The 19,004-nt window shown below is 33.7% G+C and overlaps 1 protein-coding gene across 21 annotated transcripts in view; it reads right to left on the bottom strand.

The window, feature by feature from the left end:
* The window catches only part of Dnah6 (dynein axonemal heavy chain 6), a 284,182-nt gene that overhangs the window by 214,958 nt on the left and 50,220 nt on the right, over window positions 1–19,004 (bottom strand). For all 21 annotated transcript variants that reach the window (XR_007342085.1, XR_007342086.1, XR_007342087.1 and 18 more), the window contains 3 exons: window positions 10,385–10,536; window positions 8,447–8,599; window positions 4,427–4,678 (listed from right to left, as the gene is read on the bottom strand). Coding sequence is in view for 18 of the 21 variants with exons in the window: in XM_015499875.2 (XP_015355361.1) it covers window positions 4,427–4,678; window positions 8,447–8,599; window positions 10,385–10,536 (557 nt within the window). In the remaining 3 variants the exon portion in view is untranslated. The remainder of the gene's footprint in view (window positions 1–4,426; window positions 4,679–8,446; window positions 8,600–10,384; window positions 10,537–19,004) is intronic.

Below are 19,004 nucleotides of genomic sequence, written 5' to 3'. Positions count from 1 at the left end.
ATGATTAGAAATTTTTTTCTTAATTCTTTTTTCTGAGTGTCAGAAACCATGTTAAAGACAAATGCTTTTCCTGAATATTAAGGGAAAGCATATATATTGTAAAATGTTGACATGGTTACCTAATGTATTCTTCATCATCTGCTTTTATTTCCTACATTTCTTTACCCAATATAACTTCAAAAAAGGAGAGGTGAACGTAACAAAAAAGAGAAGAAAAAAGGACATAAGAAAAATTCCCAGTGTACAATAAATAAAAGGAAAGCCCTTTGAATTCCGAAGAGTCTGAGGACAGTAAGGAAAAACAAACTCAGTTATTCCTATTGTACTCTCCCAACATTTTTTTCTGAAACCAGATATGTGTGTTTCAGGGGCGTGGGGTGGGATTACCTACACACCAAAGTGACCAATCAAGTCTGTATCAGACCCCAGCTAAGTATCCTCCAATTCAACTCCGGAGTTAGCCCACAGGTTGAGGGCTAAGTCTCCATAATTTCCCCTCTTCAGATGCCAATTGCAACCCCCAGGTTTTTTGACATGTGCTTTTGGCTATAAATTGGTGTTCCCATGATTCCCTCCCTAGGTTGGATTAGTTTACAAGACTCGTTCACAAAACTTAAGGACATACCTGATTGGGTTTACCAGTTTATTATACGTTTTTTTTACAATGCATACAGATGAAGAAATTCATAGGGTGAGGTATGGAAGAAGGTACAAGGAACTTCCATGTCCTCCCTAGGTTATCACCCTCCAGGACCTTCAGATGTTTAGCTATCTGGAAGCTCTGCAAACCTGTACTTTCAGGATTTTACGGAGATTTTATTGCATAAGCATGATTGAAGCATGGACAACTGTATTGAAATGTGATTGGAAAAAAAAATCTAATGCTAATAGATTGCACAGGGAAAAAGGGCATGTCCACCCAAATTTTTCTTAACCTCTCTAAACAGCATTCCTTCCTATCAGCTATGAGGCGGAACTCCTTCTGAAATGGAGGTGCTATGATCTACTATCAGGGAATTTCTTTATGGCTAGCTCCAAGATAGAAATGTGGAGAAGGATTATAGAGAACACTTTTAGTTTCTACAGCCTGTCTTGGGGAAGAGAAATAATAGTTTCTATGGTCTGCCTTGAGGAAAAAAGGAGCAGGTGAAAGGATGGCAGAAATTTGGTGAACGTATTTTTCTTTCTGAGGAATTCTTCTGAAGCCTAAAGTGCCTCAACATTATAACAAAAGATTGTCTTTCCCCTGATCCTCTGAAGTTTACCAAAGCACCTTCAGGAACCAAGAACAAAAGAGCAAATATTAACTTCAGTGTTCTAGTTATTTAGGAAACAACAAGGGATAAGGAAGTTATGAGCCAGGAACTGTGGAAGGAAACACACACACACACACACACACACACACATACACACACACATACCATAAAGAGAAAGAAAATTAAGAATATAAGTGTTAAGACATGCCAGGAATGGTAGTGTATGCCTATAAACCCAGCAACTTTGTAGGCTGTCAGGAGGATCACGAGTTTCATGGTAGCCTCAATAATTTAGGGAGACCCTCAGCAACTTATGCCCTGTCTCAAAATAAAAAACAAAAAGGGCTGGGGATGTAGCTCAGTGCTGAAGCACCTCTGGGTTCAATTCCCAGTATAAATAAATAAATAAATAAATAAGAAGACATGTGTTCTAACTGACACTTTGGGGTTGAAAATCCAGTAATGAGAATGAAATAGTTGAGGAACAAAGTAGAAACAACTTAAAGTTTGGGAGAATCTAAGAAAATTGGAGAAGTCTGGAAACTATTATAGCCCTAGTATAGGGAGGCTAGTTATTCCATCTCTTGTTCAGTGTGGCCCTACATTCAAAATGACAATGTGCTCTAGATTAGAAAAAGTTAAGGGAAGTGTCCAGGCAGAAGATAATTGTGTTGAAACTCTGGTGTAATATGTTGGGAATCCTGAAGTTCTTGTGTGTCTTGATTCTGGTAATGGGAATTCTTGAAAGAATTGGTGAACCTGAAGCTGTCTAAGGCCAGGATGAGATAGTCACAGTTTATTTAACTCTTTAAGAAAAAGGAATAAATAGAATTGCAGCAGTATGGACTAGCATGGTGCTTAAAGAAACAGGAAGGACCCTTAGTTAAGAGTTTTGTGGGGCAACCAGGCTGAATCCAGTCACACTGCAATGAAAATTGCTATGGTCTACAAGATAGTATAAGGACCAGCTTTCTATCCCTTCCATCTACCATAAGGAAATGCAATAGGTGGGAGGGAATGGTGGTAAGGATGAAGAGATGTCCCATAGGAAGGATTATGATTTGAATTAAATTGAAGGATTATGAATTGAATTAAAATATAAGAGACCAAGTTAGAATAAAATAAACATTTCTATCATGAATTTTCACATTTAGGTTTCTCCTCAATTTTCTTCCATTAGCAAGATTGGGGTTCTTGACAGAAAGATGCTATTATGTATGGAAAGAATGAAGTTACACTTCTTTGTCCAAGAGTGACAGTGAATTAATTTAAAACCCTCAATAGAGGAAGCATGCTAGGGGAACTCATGCTATCATTTTTGTATATGTACATTATTCTATTTAAAATGCATGATTACAAACAAATCATGTGCTGGGAGTTTGCTCTTTCTAATTATCTATTTACATGCACCAAGGATAATCATTCCTGTTTTAACAACAGAATATTAACTACTAAAAGCAGATTTCCTTAGCTTGAATCCTTTCCCATAATTTATTATCTGTGCAATCCTGGGCAAATTACTTAACTTCCTTGTACCTTAATTTCCTTCCTTGTACAATGTGACTAATAAAACCTATAGGTGTTTTGAGAATTAAATGAGTTAAAACATGTAAAAACATATGAGAATGCTTCTAGAGCATTATTCGTCTTTCCCAAAAGCTTTAAATGATCCTAATGTTCATCAACCATGGAATGGATAATTAAAATGTAAAATATGATGAAATAATACATAGCCAAAAAAATTAGAATAAACTATATCCACACAGCATGGACAAAGCTCAGGTAGATACCAAAAATAAAGTAAAAGAAATACTGTATGATTCTAGTTAATCATAAGTTCAGAAATAGGCAAAACTTATTTATGACATTAGAATTCAGGGTAGTATCTGCCTCTGGAATAGAACAAAGAATTAATGAATAGGAGAGAGAGCGCATTAAAGGTAACAGTAAGACTATAGTGCTTGACATTCTGAGATGCAGATACATGATGTGTTCACTTTCTGATAATTCATTAAAGTATACAGTTATTACATTGATATACACTTTCATCTGAGAAAATACAAATATTCTTCAACACAAAACCAAAAACAATGTTAAGTTCTTAAAACAGAGCTTGATAAATAGGAAAAACACAATGTTATCTGCCTTTACTATTTCTATGTCAATGTGTATAAGTGTATATTATAATCTTTAATATCTGTATTTTATTTCTGAGTGAATTACCTTCATGTATTTTACTAATCTCTTTTGTACTTTATTAATCATCTGTTGATGGACATTGAGTTTTCCATTTTTTAAACTGTTATTGTAACTTTACATGGTTTTATAATTCTGTGGTAAGATTTAGCCAGTGCTAATAATAAAATAATAAATCATTACAAAATGATTATTTTCAGGAAGACTTTAGTTAAGAGTCATCTAGATATCTATTCTAAATTCTGAATCTTTTCTATAGTAAAATTGATACAATTTAACCAAATAATCTTTGATATCATTTAATTTAATTTAATATGCTAAGCAAATTTTAAAACTGTGAAAACAGTTATAAATATTTGAAGAAGTAATAAAAACACTCATTTAAAAATAATAATGCGGGCTGGGGATGTGGCTCGCCTGGCATGCTTGCGGCCCGGGTTCCATCCTTAGCACCACATACAAACAAAGATGTTGTGTCTGCTGAAAACTAAAAAATAAATATTAAAAAAAAATTCTCTCTCTCTCTCTCTCTCTCTCTCTCTCTCTCTTTCTCTTTAAAATAATAATAATAATGCTAGGAAGATTAGAAAATTCAATATTACATATAGACTTTTCTTGTGATAGTCTGGAATTTATTCGGTATATAAAAACAGAGGTTCAGAAACACTTTAAATAGCAGCTCAAAGATATTGTTGACAGTTAATAAAAACAAATTTTAAATCAAGTAAAGTGAAGTATATTTCCAAAATGGTTTGAAGCGTAGATTTTAAATGTTCTTACCACAAAAAATAAATGTATAAAGTGATAGGCAGGTTAATAAGCTTAATATATTTAATATATTTCACACTATGTACATGTATCAAAATGTCATGTAAGACACTATAAATATATACAATTTTTCAGTTATATTTTAATTTAAAAAAACTATAATAATCAAACTTTTCTCAGATTAAAAAAATCCTTCTTTATCTTACCTGTGCTTGCAGCTTTATTTCATTCACTTCTTCATTTAGATCTTCAAGATCTCTACCCAAATGCAGAGAAAATTGTTTAATGCTTGTTTCTCTGTCACCCACTGCTCTATCAATGGCATTCCGAACAGCAATAATGGATGGCTTCATAGTTGCAAAAACAGCAAAGTCTTCAGGAGGTGTAGCTATCTGATACTGTTCAATAAGCTTGTACATTTGAACCACTACATTCCCTTCATCTTCCAGGCTTTCAATCTAAATGGAAACATTGGTTATTCATTAATAGTAGAGTTCTATTTTACCCTTCAAGTTTTTTTAATAGGAGACAACCACTGTGCAATATAAACATCAAGCTGTGAATGGTCAGCACAGGAGGAGTTGTGTTTTTAACACTACAATCAAATTGGCTGAAGTTGGCTGGGTGATAAATACAGTCATTTATGGAACACAGGTAAACCAGGACCAGGAGGTAAGTGGTCAGAGCTGAGAAGTTAGTAATGCACATAGAAATGTTATTTCTCTCTCTTTCTCCCTCTGCCCCTCTCTTCATTTTTCTTTAGCAGCATTAAGCAGTGCTAATATTTAATGTCTTTCAAGAAAATATATTCTGTGGGAATGTTCAGCTTTAATGTCTTAGTTTTCAGACATGTATGCTGAGCAGTGATTAGTCCCAGAACAGCCCCTGTGGTATGGACAGTCTTTGTTCCTGGCTGCATAAGTTCAGAACATGATCTAGGTTCACTATTGTTTAAATTATTTTGTTATATCCAAGTGATACTTAACATCTTCATTTTGATGTCCTACCTTCTATGGGCAAAAACTTCCTGTTTCTCTTAAATTTCTGGCAAGAAAGAACACAATGTTATCTAAATTCTCCAGTTTGGGAGAAATCCTCCAATTGCCCCAGCCCCCAAGTTTTCCTTGTTAGGCAGGAAGCTGCCATGTTCATATTATTTGACTCAGTCTCTAGCCATAAGCTGAACTAAGCAGCATAGTTGTGGGTAGAGGCCATATGCTTTCAGGTGGAAGCAGAAGGCAGCAGAATACAACAGACACTAGTATGGCAATATGTAAATCAATGGATGTGTAACTGATGTGATTCTGCAATCTGTATACGGGGTAAAAATGGGAGTTCATAACCCACTTGAATCAAAGTGTGAAATATGATATATCAAGAACTATGTAATGTTTTGAACAACCAACAATAAAAATTAAAAAAAAAACATAAGAAGATAACTGCAGAGAGCCTTTTAGAGAAATATTTCTCAACCTGTAACTTAGGCAGAAATGACTTTGGAAAGTTTATTAAAATAAACAGATTGCCGAGCTCTTTTGGAATTTCTGATTCAGAAAATCTAGGGTAGGGTCCAAGATGTGTATTTCTACCAAATTCCCAGGTCCTAATAATGCTGCTAGTTTAAAGATCACCTTTGAGAACCACTGTTCTAGAGAGGAACAGAGATGAGAGAAGGAGGAGAGGCCTTTTCTGTTTCCTTATGCTATTCTATACTCTAGTTCTTATCCTTTTAAAGGCCTCTCTCTATTCATTCCTTTTTATTCCAAAAGATTTCCAAGCAAACTTAGATTAAACATTCCCACTTTCTAAGCTATCTATATTAGTTTTGATTGCTTTCAACAAAATGGCTAATATCTCAAACAAGTTATAAATAAAAATCTCTCTACACCAAGATCTGTTAATCATCCTGTATTTCTTACACTTTGGATAAGCATATATCCAGGTTTCCTGGGAGTGTCTTGGTTTATATTTATTGTCCTGGTATAATACTTTATGGTGTCTCTTTTACTCTCAGAAATGTATTATGCAGCCTAACCTGCCTGTACTGGTATGATACTACTATCAGCCCATCAACTATAGAAAGATACCTAGGAGTCATCTCAGACTCTTTGCTTGTCCTCTTATTCAGTTGTCCTTTCACTTATACTTAACCTCTCTAGAATTCATTTCTTCTCTCCTGCTTTAGCAACACACAGTTTACATAGCACTTCCCCAGTTCCCAAATCCTGTTTTTGTCATCTTGCCTCATGTCTTTGTTATTGTTTTTTTTCTCTCTCCTTGAAATGCCTAGCTAAATGTTTGGTGTATTTTAGCACATACCTTAAATACGCTGTCCTCCACAAAGTCTTCTGTGACCCATAGACAAGAGTGATTAAAAAAGTCCTAGTCCTTACAACTGTTTCTTGTACCTCTACTAATTGTATCATAATTGTCTACTTTCATTCTAGACTCTGATCTCCTTGAAAACAGGTTTAGTTATTGTTGTAATCTTTGTATTCTGCTAAGTAAGTGTTCTCTAAATTTGCTGACTGAATGAATGAAGTTACAAAAAAAGCTATCTGTGTATGAAGAGCATCTCCTTAAGGGAAGCTACTTCCCAAACATACTACCCAGAAACCATGAATAAATTCCTGGAGATGGGACAGTCTTGTTTTCTGTACACAGCAACTTCCTATTCTAGAAACACACTAAGCCTTTGATTATGATATGATCTTACCCTCCCCTAACATAGTTGATAAAATTGGAGCGGGATGGGGGCTAAATCCATTTACTAGATAGTAGAATCACTATTGGAAGGATAAATTATCTTCTTTTGTGGCTGTTAGACTTGCAACCTGTCACTTGGGAGCTGCTGGTGGCCATGTTTGCTACTACAGGATGAAGTAGCAGCCTGATTGTATTGGAAGAGAAGTGAAGCAGACCTTCAAAGAGATATAGAGAAGAAGAGAAATGCAGAGAGAAGAGATGGAGAGTGAAGACTAACTAGGATTCCTAAAGCTGACCTGTACTGATTCTAATCAGTTCCTAAATCTAATTACGCTCTTGAAGAGGAAAGGGATCCATGAAACACATTTGAATTCTTAAATGAGAGCCCTATTTTGGCTTAAGATAAATTACCTGGGTTTTGTTTATTTGTCCAAAAAGCTTAATAAATACAAATAATTATAAATGCTTGCCATCTGTAGACTCATAGGATGATGTAAAAGCACATCTGGGGAAAATAAAAAATTATCTGTCCCTTGGAGAAATGATATTCTTAAAATGATACACAAGATTGTTACTTTTGTAGGCATGAGAAAAAGACTTTACTGTTAATTTTGTTAATAATACATTACAAACTGCCCAGTTGTTAATGACTTATTCAGTTTATATTATTTATTCATAATACTTCTTCAATTTTCAGGCATTTAAGAAAGTAATTTATTTCTATTTCAATGCCAAACTGCTATGAATGAAAGTTTTGAAAAACCAACTATTAAAGTCAAAAGCTGGATTGCCTGCCACAGACTGACAGAAGTAAATCAAGTTTGTAGGAGAAAGAAGCAAGGCAGACAAAAAGATTTGAGTGAGGGTGTGTGTGTGTGTGTGTGTGTGTGAGTGAGAGAGAGAGAGAGAGAGAGAGAGAGCCTGACCCTTTCATTTGCATTACTTCAGTATCCATATATACATTTTACTCCCTGCTCCCACCTTCCCACTTAAGTTGTTCAGAGTTTGTAACTTTGTCCATTATTAATAGAAAGGTTACTGACTATTATGCAGCTAGGTATTAAGGATTAAGACTTCTGTTGTGACTAATATCTGGTTACCATTCTATTACCATTTATCAAAAATTAGAATTGCAATAAAGCATGGTTGAGAATTTTGGTTTTGTGGTCAAAATTCCAGCTTTACCACATACAAGTTCTGTGATTTTGGACAGCATAACCTATTTTAGTCCCTGTTTCCTCATCAGTAGAATCAGGATAAAATTATTCATACTTCTCAAGTTTTTGTGAGGATTAAAAATTTAGCACATGTAAAAAAATTAACAAAATTCCTGACTAGGAGTAAGAGTTTGATAAATGTAAGGGGCATTAATGCTGTAATGTAGGGTGCCTTTACTTTGAAAGTATTTCTGATATTTTGACAGTGGTTCTGACTCATAGTCCCTCAAGTTTTCTTATCACACATACTGTTTTCCTAACTTAAGAACAGGAATATTAAGTTATGTAAGATAATAAACTCACCCGTTCCTGAATTTCATCAAGAAATACTAAACTGTTAACATATTCTATGGTAGTGCTTGGAACAAATTCAAGTTTATACTCTGCATCTTGGGCCTCAGAGATAATGGCATCCACTTTTTTCTTGCTTAAACGAGGAAGCATAAAATTCAGCACCTAAGAAGAGAAAGAAAATGTGAATCATAAATACATGAATATTTCTACTTTGTTATATATTTTAAATAAGTCCTAAGTGGACATCTGCTAAATCGTCGAGTTTTGGAAATAGCAATACATATGAAGGGAATATTTTTTCTCATTAAATCACTGCTAGTCAAATGAATCAAAAAGATCAGATTTTATAGATCATTTTTAGACAAAATAGGCTGCACAGCTTACTAAACAGTTTCCCTAGATTCTCTCAAATCTTGCAAGTGTACTTTCTGCTTCTTTGCTCTATGTAGTGTGCTCTGTGCTGCCCTCTCCAGCGTTATTCTCTTTCCTTTCATGTTGGGTGGTAGCTATATGGTCTGGGAGAAACTGATCTCTACTTCAGGAACAAAGAGAGGGTCTGAGTGTTCTAGGCAAACAGGAGCATGCTGATTGGATTAGGATGGATGTCTTCCCTTAACTGATCCTGGGACTTTTGTTCACGGCTGAGAGGAATGTGTACACAGAAGCCAAATCTCTACTTTCTTTTTGTATACAAACAAGGAAATAATTGGCCTGAGGAGCTTTCAACAACCATTTAACAAATATTTGAAAAAAAATGCTCACCTTAGTATGAAGATGATACATTGAGAGCCCAGAAAGGAAAATGAAAGAAATTTGGTCCATGGTAATATCAGACCATTAGATGAAACCTCCTGATTGTCTACCTAATCCCTGGACTGTTTGATTGCATAAACCCATACATTTTCTGATTGCTTAAGACAGTTTGAGTTTGATTTTCTTCGTTTGATATATACGAGTGCTCAAAAATGTTTGTGAAAGTTGAGTTTTCTCTAATTATATGTATAGTCATTTTCTTTTTTAACAGATGAAGAAGTAAAGACCTAGGAGTAAATTCAATATCATACAACTAATTAATGACAGAACATACTGGCACTTAGGTCCACAGCATTTTAGCCAATGCTCTATCTTCTGTTACCTACATAAAGAGTCAGCAAGGATATTCCATAGGGTCATATAGTAAATATCTCGGATTTGCAAGACATACAAACTCTGATGCAACCATTCAACTCTGCCCTTAACAGCAAGAAAGCAGCCATAGACAATGTGTCTCAACTGTCTTCCACTCATTTTGAGAATGACAACAAAATTTTGAAACTCAAGAGCTCCATTCTTCTTCCCCACATTTCTTTGCCATTCCTGCTCCTTACATAATGGTTAAGGCGTTTGTCAGTCTCCATCTGGCATATGATTGTAGTTGCATTTTGATAATCTTGTGTATAAAGCAAGAGGCAGACTGTATTGACCTTTTATTTCTCCAATTTCTATTCTATAGCTTTGTCTCCCTGGAGACATTTGAGAACATACAGATACATGCTGGCTCCAAAGTAATTTATTGTCATGTTTGTATGAATTATTCTATATTCCAAATAAGGAAATAATTCTTTAAACTAGATCTCAATATCATAGAATCAACCAGCATTGCTACTAGGACAGTGAAATGTAACAGTAGTATCTCTTACCTGGAAGTCTTGAAACATTCCCACAAAAGAAAAAGAAATAGGAGTAAGAGGTTAGTCTGACATTTGCAGATCTCTTCTCTATTAAATCTATAAGCAGATTATGCTTGTGATAGAAAAAACATGAAATTTTTCTTAGAAATTAAGGATGACAAGTAGTCTTCTATTCATTTCTATCTTTACAATACAAGAAAATTGTTTTACTTTTGTTGTTGAAACCAAGAAATGATTGTAGACACCATAATTAAAATTTTTCCTAGTTCATAGTTACCTCCAAACATCGCAAAGGTGATGGAATTAATTTTTCTTTTAGCAGCTTGGTGTCTATGAGCAGCAATCCTACATTTCTGGTGGGTTTTAGAGCCAGTGCATCCTTGTGTTGTTTGTGATATTTTTCCAGTTGGTCACTAAAGTACTTAACATCTACATAAAACAATTCACATAAATCATAAAATATATCATATTGGATTTTAAAGGGTCATTATAAAATATATCAAAATAATTGAATATACATGCATTTATAATGTTATTATCTATACTTAGAGTACATTATCTAACTGTTAGCTCAGAATGTTTGATATTTTATTAATATAATAAAAAGTCCAATATTTTACAATATAAACGTGTTTTCCAGTTTCTATTAAGAAAGAACACACAAGAATAACTTCTTCATTACATACCTTGTTTCATTGTGCTTCACTTTATTGCACTTCACAGATAATTAATTTTTAACAAATTAAAGTTCTGTAGCAACCTGCATCAAGCAAGTCTATTGGTGCCATTTTTTCAATAGTTCAGATGATTGTTAGCACTCTTTTAGTTACAAAGTATTTTTAAATTAAGATTTATACATTGCTTTTAGACATAATGCTATTGCACACTTAATAGACTATAGTGTAAACATAACTTTTGTATCTTTTATATGCACTAGAAAACAAAAACAATGTGACTTGATGAATTATTATTCATTATGACTCATTGCAGTGATTCTGGAGTGGACTAGATTCTAGAGATAGGTTGGTTTGAAGTTGGGGTTAATCTAAGGGTTCTCTCACATGATATCTGAAAGGAAAGCATTTTGGAGGATATTCACAACAAAATTTTAAAACAAATGATCTCAAATATAATATAGTTAAAGTTATCTCCATTCATCTTCCTAACACTTCTCTGCCATTCCTACTCTTTACATGATAAGGCATTTGACAACTTGCATCTGTCATAAATTGCAGTTGCATTTGGACAATCTTCCAGTCTCCTTTTTTTTTTCTTTCTCCAGTTCACCTGGAACCAATCGAAGCCTGATTATATCTGAATACATTTTTGTCATGTCATTATTAAAAAACCAACTCCTTCTAATGCATATACAATTCCAAACTCTGACACTTGTCTTTGAAAATCATGGGGGTTTTCAAGATGGTGGAAAAGAGGAAAGTCTCTTTTCTGGTGGCTCTGTGGCATGAAACCAAGAAAGCAGATAGGCAGCTTCTCCACAAGGTCATTAAATAAAAAATAAATAAATAAATAAATAAAAATTTAAAAGGGAAGGGACTTTACTGGAATTTAATAATGATCATTAAAAGCAGACTGGGGACTCAAGGGGTTGGATATAATAAAATAAGGAAGAAATTTCCAGTGCCATAATCACTGCTATAGCTGTGATTAGAATGTACACCAGCCAAAGCGGTCCCTCTGCAAGCAAAGTAGAAGAATGAGGGAATCAAGGAATGCACATTTTTAGGAGGCCTTAGGTGTGTCTGGGTACGGAGAATTTAGAGATTAAAGACACTGCCTGATTAAACTGAAAGATATGCTGCACAATATCCTTGTCTGAGGAAGAATCTGCATTTGTCCCAGGTGTGTGTGGAAGACAGAGGAAAGAATCATTTTGCAACGGTAGCACAGGAGCTGACAGCTAGAGAGCCAATTACTGGCAATCCCAAGATTAGCCTAAAATATGTGCCTGGAAAATTCACACTGCATAACAGAATGTGCCCAAGTGACCAGGAGAAAATCAAACTCAGCAACCCCACCCTGAGGGTAGAGCTAGCACCATACTCCAGAGGAGCCCACCTAACCCTTTGGAGAAGGGAAGCTGAGAATCTTTTGAATTACAATGGAAATAATTCTTTAACCCTTCATTGATTTTTTTTTCCTTTTTCCTTTTCTCTGTTTAACTACACCTTAATGGATTCTTGGACATTATACATATTCATATTTGCTGTTTTTCCTCATTTCTAGCATTTTTGAAACCAGTTATTATTCATGGATCCATTTTTTGAAGACTAGGGAGTTTGATTAGTATATTTCAGTTTTGTTTTGTATTCTTTAATTTTTATTTATTTTTAATTTTTTTACCATATATATATTTTTTTTTTCTCTTACTTATTTGTTTCCCTTGATTATCATTCTCTCTTTTCTTCTGCTAATAGCCAATCTCTATTGTCTCCTCTTTCACTATTCCTTTAATTTTTTACACCTTTTCTCCTCCTCCCTGATAATCATCACATCATATATCGCTTCTGTTCTCTCTCTATCCAATATTCAAATTATAAACCATTTTGCAAACTTATTGTTTTTTATTGTACGCAACAATTGATTATATCTTTTCTGTTTATTGTGACAATTAAAACTATAGATGTCATAGCAGAAACGATTTGGTTTAATGCAGTATACTGTTTGCATTGGTTGTTGTAATTACTTGTCTCCCCCTAAACAGTGAGGTACTAGAAACCTTCCGGGACACTATAAGTCCACTGGGTAGAATCTCCACTGCCTCAGAGCCATACTATTAGATGGGTAGACACACAAACGTTATGAAAAAGCACCAAACAAACCAAGATACTTCAATAATAGACTTCATCTACATTAGAGTGGAAGAAATGTTAGAGAAGGAGTTTAGAATGTACATAGTTAAACTAATCTGCAAGGTAAAGGATGATCTAAGCAGTGAAATCGGAGAGAAAATATAGGAAGTGAAAGATCACTTCAATAAAGAGATAGAGATTCAGAAAAAAATTCAAAAAAAAAATCAAGCAGAAATCCTCTAAATGAAGGAATCAATAAAGCAAATTAATTTTTTAAAGAATTTTTTTAGTTGTTGATGGACCTTTATTTTATTTACTTGTATGTGATGCTGAGAATCAAACTCAGTGCCTTATGCATGCTAGGCAAGTGACTACCACTGAGCCACAACCCCAGCCCCACAAGTTAAAAATTTAATGGAGGGCATCACCAACAGACTAGACCCCCTTGGAAGACAGAGTTTCAGGCAATCTTCTTAATAAAGTTGAGCAAAGAGTATAGATGTTAAGAGACCATGAACAAAACTTCCAAGAAATATAGAATAACCTGAAAAGACCAAATTTAAGATTTATCAGAATAGATGAAGGCTGGGAAACACAAACCAAAGGAATGCACAATCTTTTCAGTGAAATAATATTAAAAATTTTCCAAAAACTAAAGAACAAGATGGAAAAATCAGATAAAGGAAAGACCCCAAATACACAAAATAATAACAGACCCACTCCAAAGCACATTATTATAAAAATGCCTGACACACAGAACAAGGATACAATTTTAAAGGCTGCCAGAGGAAAAAAAAAAAACACTTCATATTTAGAGGGAATCCAATCCAGATTTCAGCAGATTTCTCAACCCAGACCCTCAAAGCCGGGAGGTCTTGGAAGAATATATACCAAGCTCTGAAAGAAAATGCCGATCAAGAATACTATACCCACCCAAATTAAGCTTCAGAATTGAGGATGAAATAATAACCTTCCATGACAAATAAAAGTTAAAAGAATTCACAACTAGAAAGCCTTCACTATAAAATACTCAATAAAATATCTCATAAAAATAAATAAAAAATAATGTAGACTCCAAAGGGGGGAACTACACTAGATGACTAGTCAATCAAAGAAGAAACTAATTAAAGTTTAAAACCATAAATAAATAAAAATGACTGGGAATAAAAATCATTTCTCAATATAACATTTAATGTAAATGGCTTAAACTCATCAATCTGAAGACACAGACTAATAGATTGGATTAAAAACAAGACCCAACAATATGCTGTCTCCAAGAGACTCACCTGATAGGCAAGGACATTCAGACTGGGAAAAAAATATCATTCACATGGATCTCATAAACAAGCAGGGGTTTCTATCCTAATATCAGATAAACTAGTCTTCAAGCCAAAGTTAAGGGACAAAGAAGGAGATTTCATACTGCTTATGGGAATTATACATCAATACAACACCAACAATCATAAATATTTATGCCCTAAATAATGAAGCTTCTACGTATATCAAATAAGCAATTCTCAATTTCAAGAAGCAAATAGACCACAACATAATACCACTGGGGACTATAACACACCTCTCTCACCACAGGCTATATCATCTAAACAGCAATTAAATAAAGAAGATGTAGAACTAAAAGTTACAATTAATAATTTAGATGTAACAGACATATATAGAATATTCCATCCATCAATGACTGAATACACTTTCTTCTCAGCAGCACAATAGATCCTTTTCTAAAATAGACCATATTATGTGCCACAAAGCAATTCTTAGCAACTACAAAACAAATGGAGATAATACTTGCATTCTATCAGATCATAATGAAATGAAAATAGAAATCAATGATAATGAAATAGAAGCTACTCTAAAACCTGGAGACTAAATAATACTCTACTGAATGACCCCAATCCATAGTAGAAGAAATCATGGATGAAATTAAAAAAATACTTATAGGGAAATGAGAATACCAATACAACTTATCAAAATCTCTGGGACACAATGAAGGCAGTTCTAAGAGGATAATTCATTTTATTGAATTCATTCATTAAAAGCATAGAATGTCAACAAATAAATAACCTAATATTACATGTCAAAGCCCTAATAAAATAAGAATAAATCAAAAGCAAAAGCAGTAGAAGACAAGAAATAATTAAAATCAGAGCTAAAATCAATGGAATTGAAACATACATACACAAAAAAAAAATCCAAAAAATTGACAAAAAAGGTGGTTGTTTTATGAAATTGATAAACCCTTAACCAAACTAATGAAGAAAAAGAGAGAGAAATCTCAAATTACTAAAATTGGTGATGAAAAATGAAATATTGCAATGGAGACTACTGAAATACAGATAATAATAATAAATTATTTATACTGTAATTAAATAGAAAATCTTGAAGACACCAACAAATTCCTAGAGACATATGAACTACACAAATTGAATCAGGAGGACATAGCAAATTTAAACAAATCAATTTCAAATAATGAAATTAAAGATACTATCAAAAGCCTACCAACAAGGAAAAACCCAGGATCAGATGGATTCTCAGTTGGGTTCTACTAGACCTTCGAAGAAGAATTAATTCAAATCCTCCTCAAACTATTCCAATAAATAGAAAATGAGGGAATCCTTTCAAACTCATTCTATGAAGCTAGTATCATCCTGATACCAAAACCAGACAAAGGCACTTCAAGGAAAAAAAAAAAAACTTCAAACCAATATCCCTTATGAACATAGATACAAAAATTCCCAATAAAATTCTGACAAATTGCATACGAAAACATATTGGAAAGTCAGTGTACCATGATCAAGTTGGGTTCAATATATAGAAATCAATAAATGTAATTCATCACATCAATACACTTAAAGACAAGAATCACATGTTTATCTCAGTAGAGGCAGAAAAAGCTTTTGACAAAATATAGCATCCATTCACTAGAAAAACTAGGAATATTAGGAAAGTACCTCAACACTATAAAAGCTACAAATTTTACCCCAAGCCTGATATCATTTTAAATGGAAAAAAAATTGAAAGTGTTCCCTTTAAAAACTGGAACAAGACAAGGATGCCCTCTTTCACCACTTCTATTCAACACAGTCCTTGAAACTTAAGCCAGAGCAATTAAAAAGATTAAAGAAATTAAAGGGATAAGAATAGGAAAAGAACTACTCAAATTATCACTCAAATTATTATTTTATGACAACGTAATTTTATGACAACATAAGTCTATATTTAGAAGACCTAAAAACCTCCACCAGAAAACTTCTAGAACTCATAAGTGAATTCAGCAAAGTAGCAGGATATAAAATTAACACACATTAATCAATTATGTTTCTATATATCAGTGATGAATCAACTGAAAGAGAAATTAGGAAAACTATTCCATTCATAATAGCCTCAAAAATATTTGGGAATCAATCTAACAAAAGAGGTGAAAGACCTCTACAATGAAAACTAGAGAGACTAAAGAAAGAAGCTGAAGAAGACCTCAAAAGATGGAAAGATCTCCCATGCTATTGCATAGGCATTTTAATATTGTCAAAATGGCCATTCTACCAAAAGTGCTATACATATTTAATGCATTACCTATTAAAATTCCAATAAAATTCTTCATAGAACTAGAAAAAGCAATCATGAAATTCATGCAGAAAAATAAGAAAACCAGAATAGCCATAACAATCCTTAGCAAGAAGGGCAAAGCTGAGGCATCACAATACCAGTCCTTGAACTATACTACAGAGCTATAGTAACAAAAATGCCATGGTATTACCACCAAAACAGACATGAAGACCAATGGTACAAAACAGAGGCGACACACATAAAAACAGTTATCTCATGTTAGACAAAGGTGCTATAAACATACATTGGAGAAATGATAGCTTCTTAAACAAATGGTGCTGGGAAAATTGGAAATCCATGTGTAACAAAATAAAATTAAAACCCTATCTCTCACCCTGCACAAAAAATCACTTCAAAGTGGTTCAAGGATCTTGGCATTAGACCAGAGACCCTGTGCTTACTAGAAGAAAGAGTAGGCCCCAATCTCCATCATGTTGGCTTAAATTCCTCAATGAGACTCCTTAAGTACAAGAAGTAAAAACAAGAATCAATAAATGGGTTGGTATCAAACTCAAAAGCTTCTTCACAGCAAAGGAAACAATCCAAAGCATCAAGACAGAGCCTACAGAATGGGAGAAAATCTTCGCCACCTGCATCTTAGAGCATTAATATCCAAAATATATAAAGAACTCAAAAACCTTACCACCAAAAAATAATAACTTAATCAGAAAATGGGCAAAGGAACTAAACAGGCACTTCACAGAAAAAGAAATACAAATGGTTAACAAATATATGAAAAATGTTCAACATCTCTAGCAATTTAGAGAAGTGCAAATTAAAACCACATTGAGATTTCATCTCACTCCAGTCAGAATGGTAATTCAAGAATACAAGTAACAAAAGATTGGCAAGGATGTGGGGAAAAAAGTATACTCATACATTTCATACAAGTTTTTTGCTGTCCCATTTGATGGTGGGACTTCAAACTGGTGCAACCACTCTGGAAAGCAGTATGGAGATTCCTCAAAAAACTTGGAATGGAATCACCACTTGACCCAGTTATCCCACTCCTTTCATATACCCAAACGACTTAAAATCAGCATACTATAGTGATGCAGCCACATCAATGTTTATAGCAGTTCAATTCACAATAGCTAAACTATGGAACCAACCTAGGTGCCCTTCAATAGATGAATGGATAAAGAAAAATGTGGTATGTATACAGAATGGAATACTACTCAGCCATAAAAAGAATGAAATTATGGAATTTTCTAGTAAATAGATGGAACTGGAGACTATCATGCTAAGTGAAATAAGCCATCCCAAAAAACCAAAGGCTGAATGTTTTCTCTGACATGCGGCTGCTAATACCAAAACATGGGTGGAGAGGGAGGAAGAATAGAAATTCACTGAATTAGTCAAAAGGGAATGAAGGGAAGAGAGGAGGAATAGGAATAGAAATTTCAGTAGAATGAATCAGACATAATTCAATATGTTCATACATTAATACACAACCAGTGTAATTCTGCATCATGTACAACCACAAGAAGGGGAAATTATACTCCATGCACGTACAATATGTTAAAATACATTCTATTGTCATATAAAACTAAAAAGAAGAAATAAAAATTAAGAAAAAATCTTGTACTCTCCAGTCTCTGAAAATTTAGAAGAACTAATTGATTAAATAGTTGTTTGAATTAGGCCTACTAACGTAGTGCTGAAATGTCAGGCTCTTTACTTTGCTGACCCCATGATGCGATGGCCCAGCACACAAGGCATGATGTCCTGTATCCCTGTCAGTTCACTTCAGTTCAACATGCACTGTCTCAGTTGAGAGTGTTTCCAAAGAACAATGGAAGAAAACTTATCAATTTTTTTTTCTAAAGTAAGGTCTTTATTAAGTTAGTAAATAGAAAAAAAAAATGTCTGTTGCAGATTTTTAAAACTTAAGGGACATAACAACCAGATACAACGCCTGGTCTTGTACTAGATCTTGGGCCAAGTCAGATATAATCTGGTTTACCTGGGAAATTTTGAATATGGAACAAGTTTAACAATTGTTTAGCAATTTTTTAAACAATTAAGTTTTTTTTGGATGGTATGTGATACTAATATTTTGGTTCTGTAGGATGGATATTGAATTATTTAACTTGGAGATGGAAAGTCTAATTTAAAATACTTTAACATAATGAAGGATTGAAATAAAAACATAAAACTTATAGAAAAATTAATGCTGGTTCATGAGGCAAAGTATCAAAATGATTATTTTGCATATTAAAAGAAAGCAATAAAACCAGTTCATAAAACAAGACTGTACTTTATGTTTTAAATAGCAATAACAAATAATATGTACTTAATTTTTATAATTATCTAAATTTCCTTGCCTAAAATTTCAATCTAATATTCTAGATTATTTTCTTTTCTCAAAGATAATATGTCTACTAAAATAATTCCCCCTGGTATAATTTCGTGACTAAGACTTGTTAATTCACACCCATCGGGTCTCAATGTGGTTCCCACCCCCCC

Source organism: Marmota marmota, unplaced genomic scaffold, assembly GCF_001458135.2.
Source record: "Marmota marmota marmota unplaced genomic scaffold, marMar, whole genome shotgun sequence".
Taxonomy (NCBI): Eukaryota; Metazoa; Chordata; class Mammalia; order Rodentia; family Sciuridae; genus Marmota; species Marmota marmota.
The sequence above is the reverse complement of the archived record's forward strand: the minus strand, read 5'-3'. Positions and strand labels throughout refer to the sequence as shown.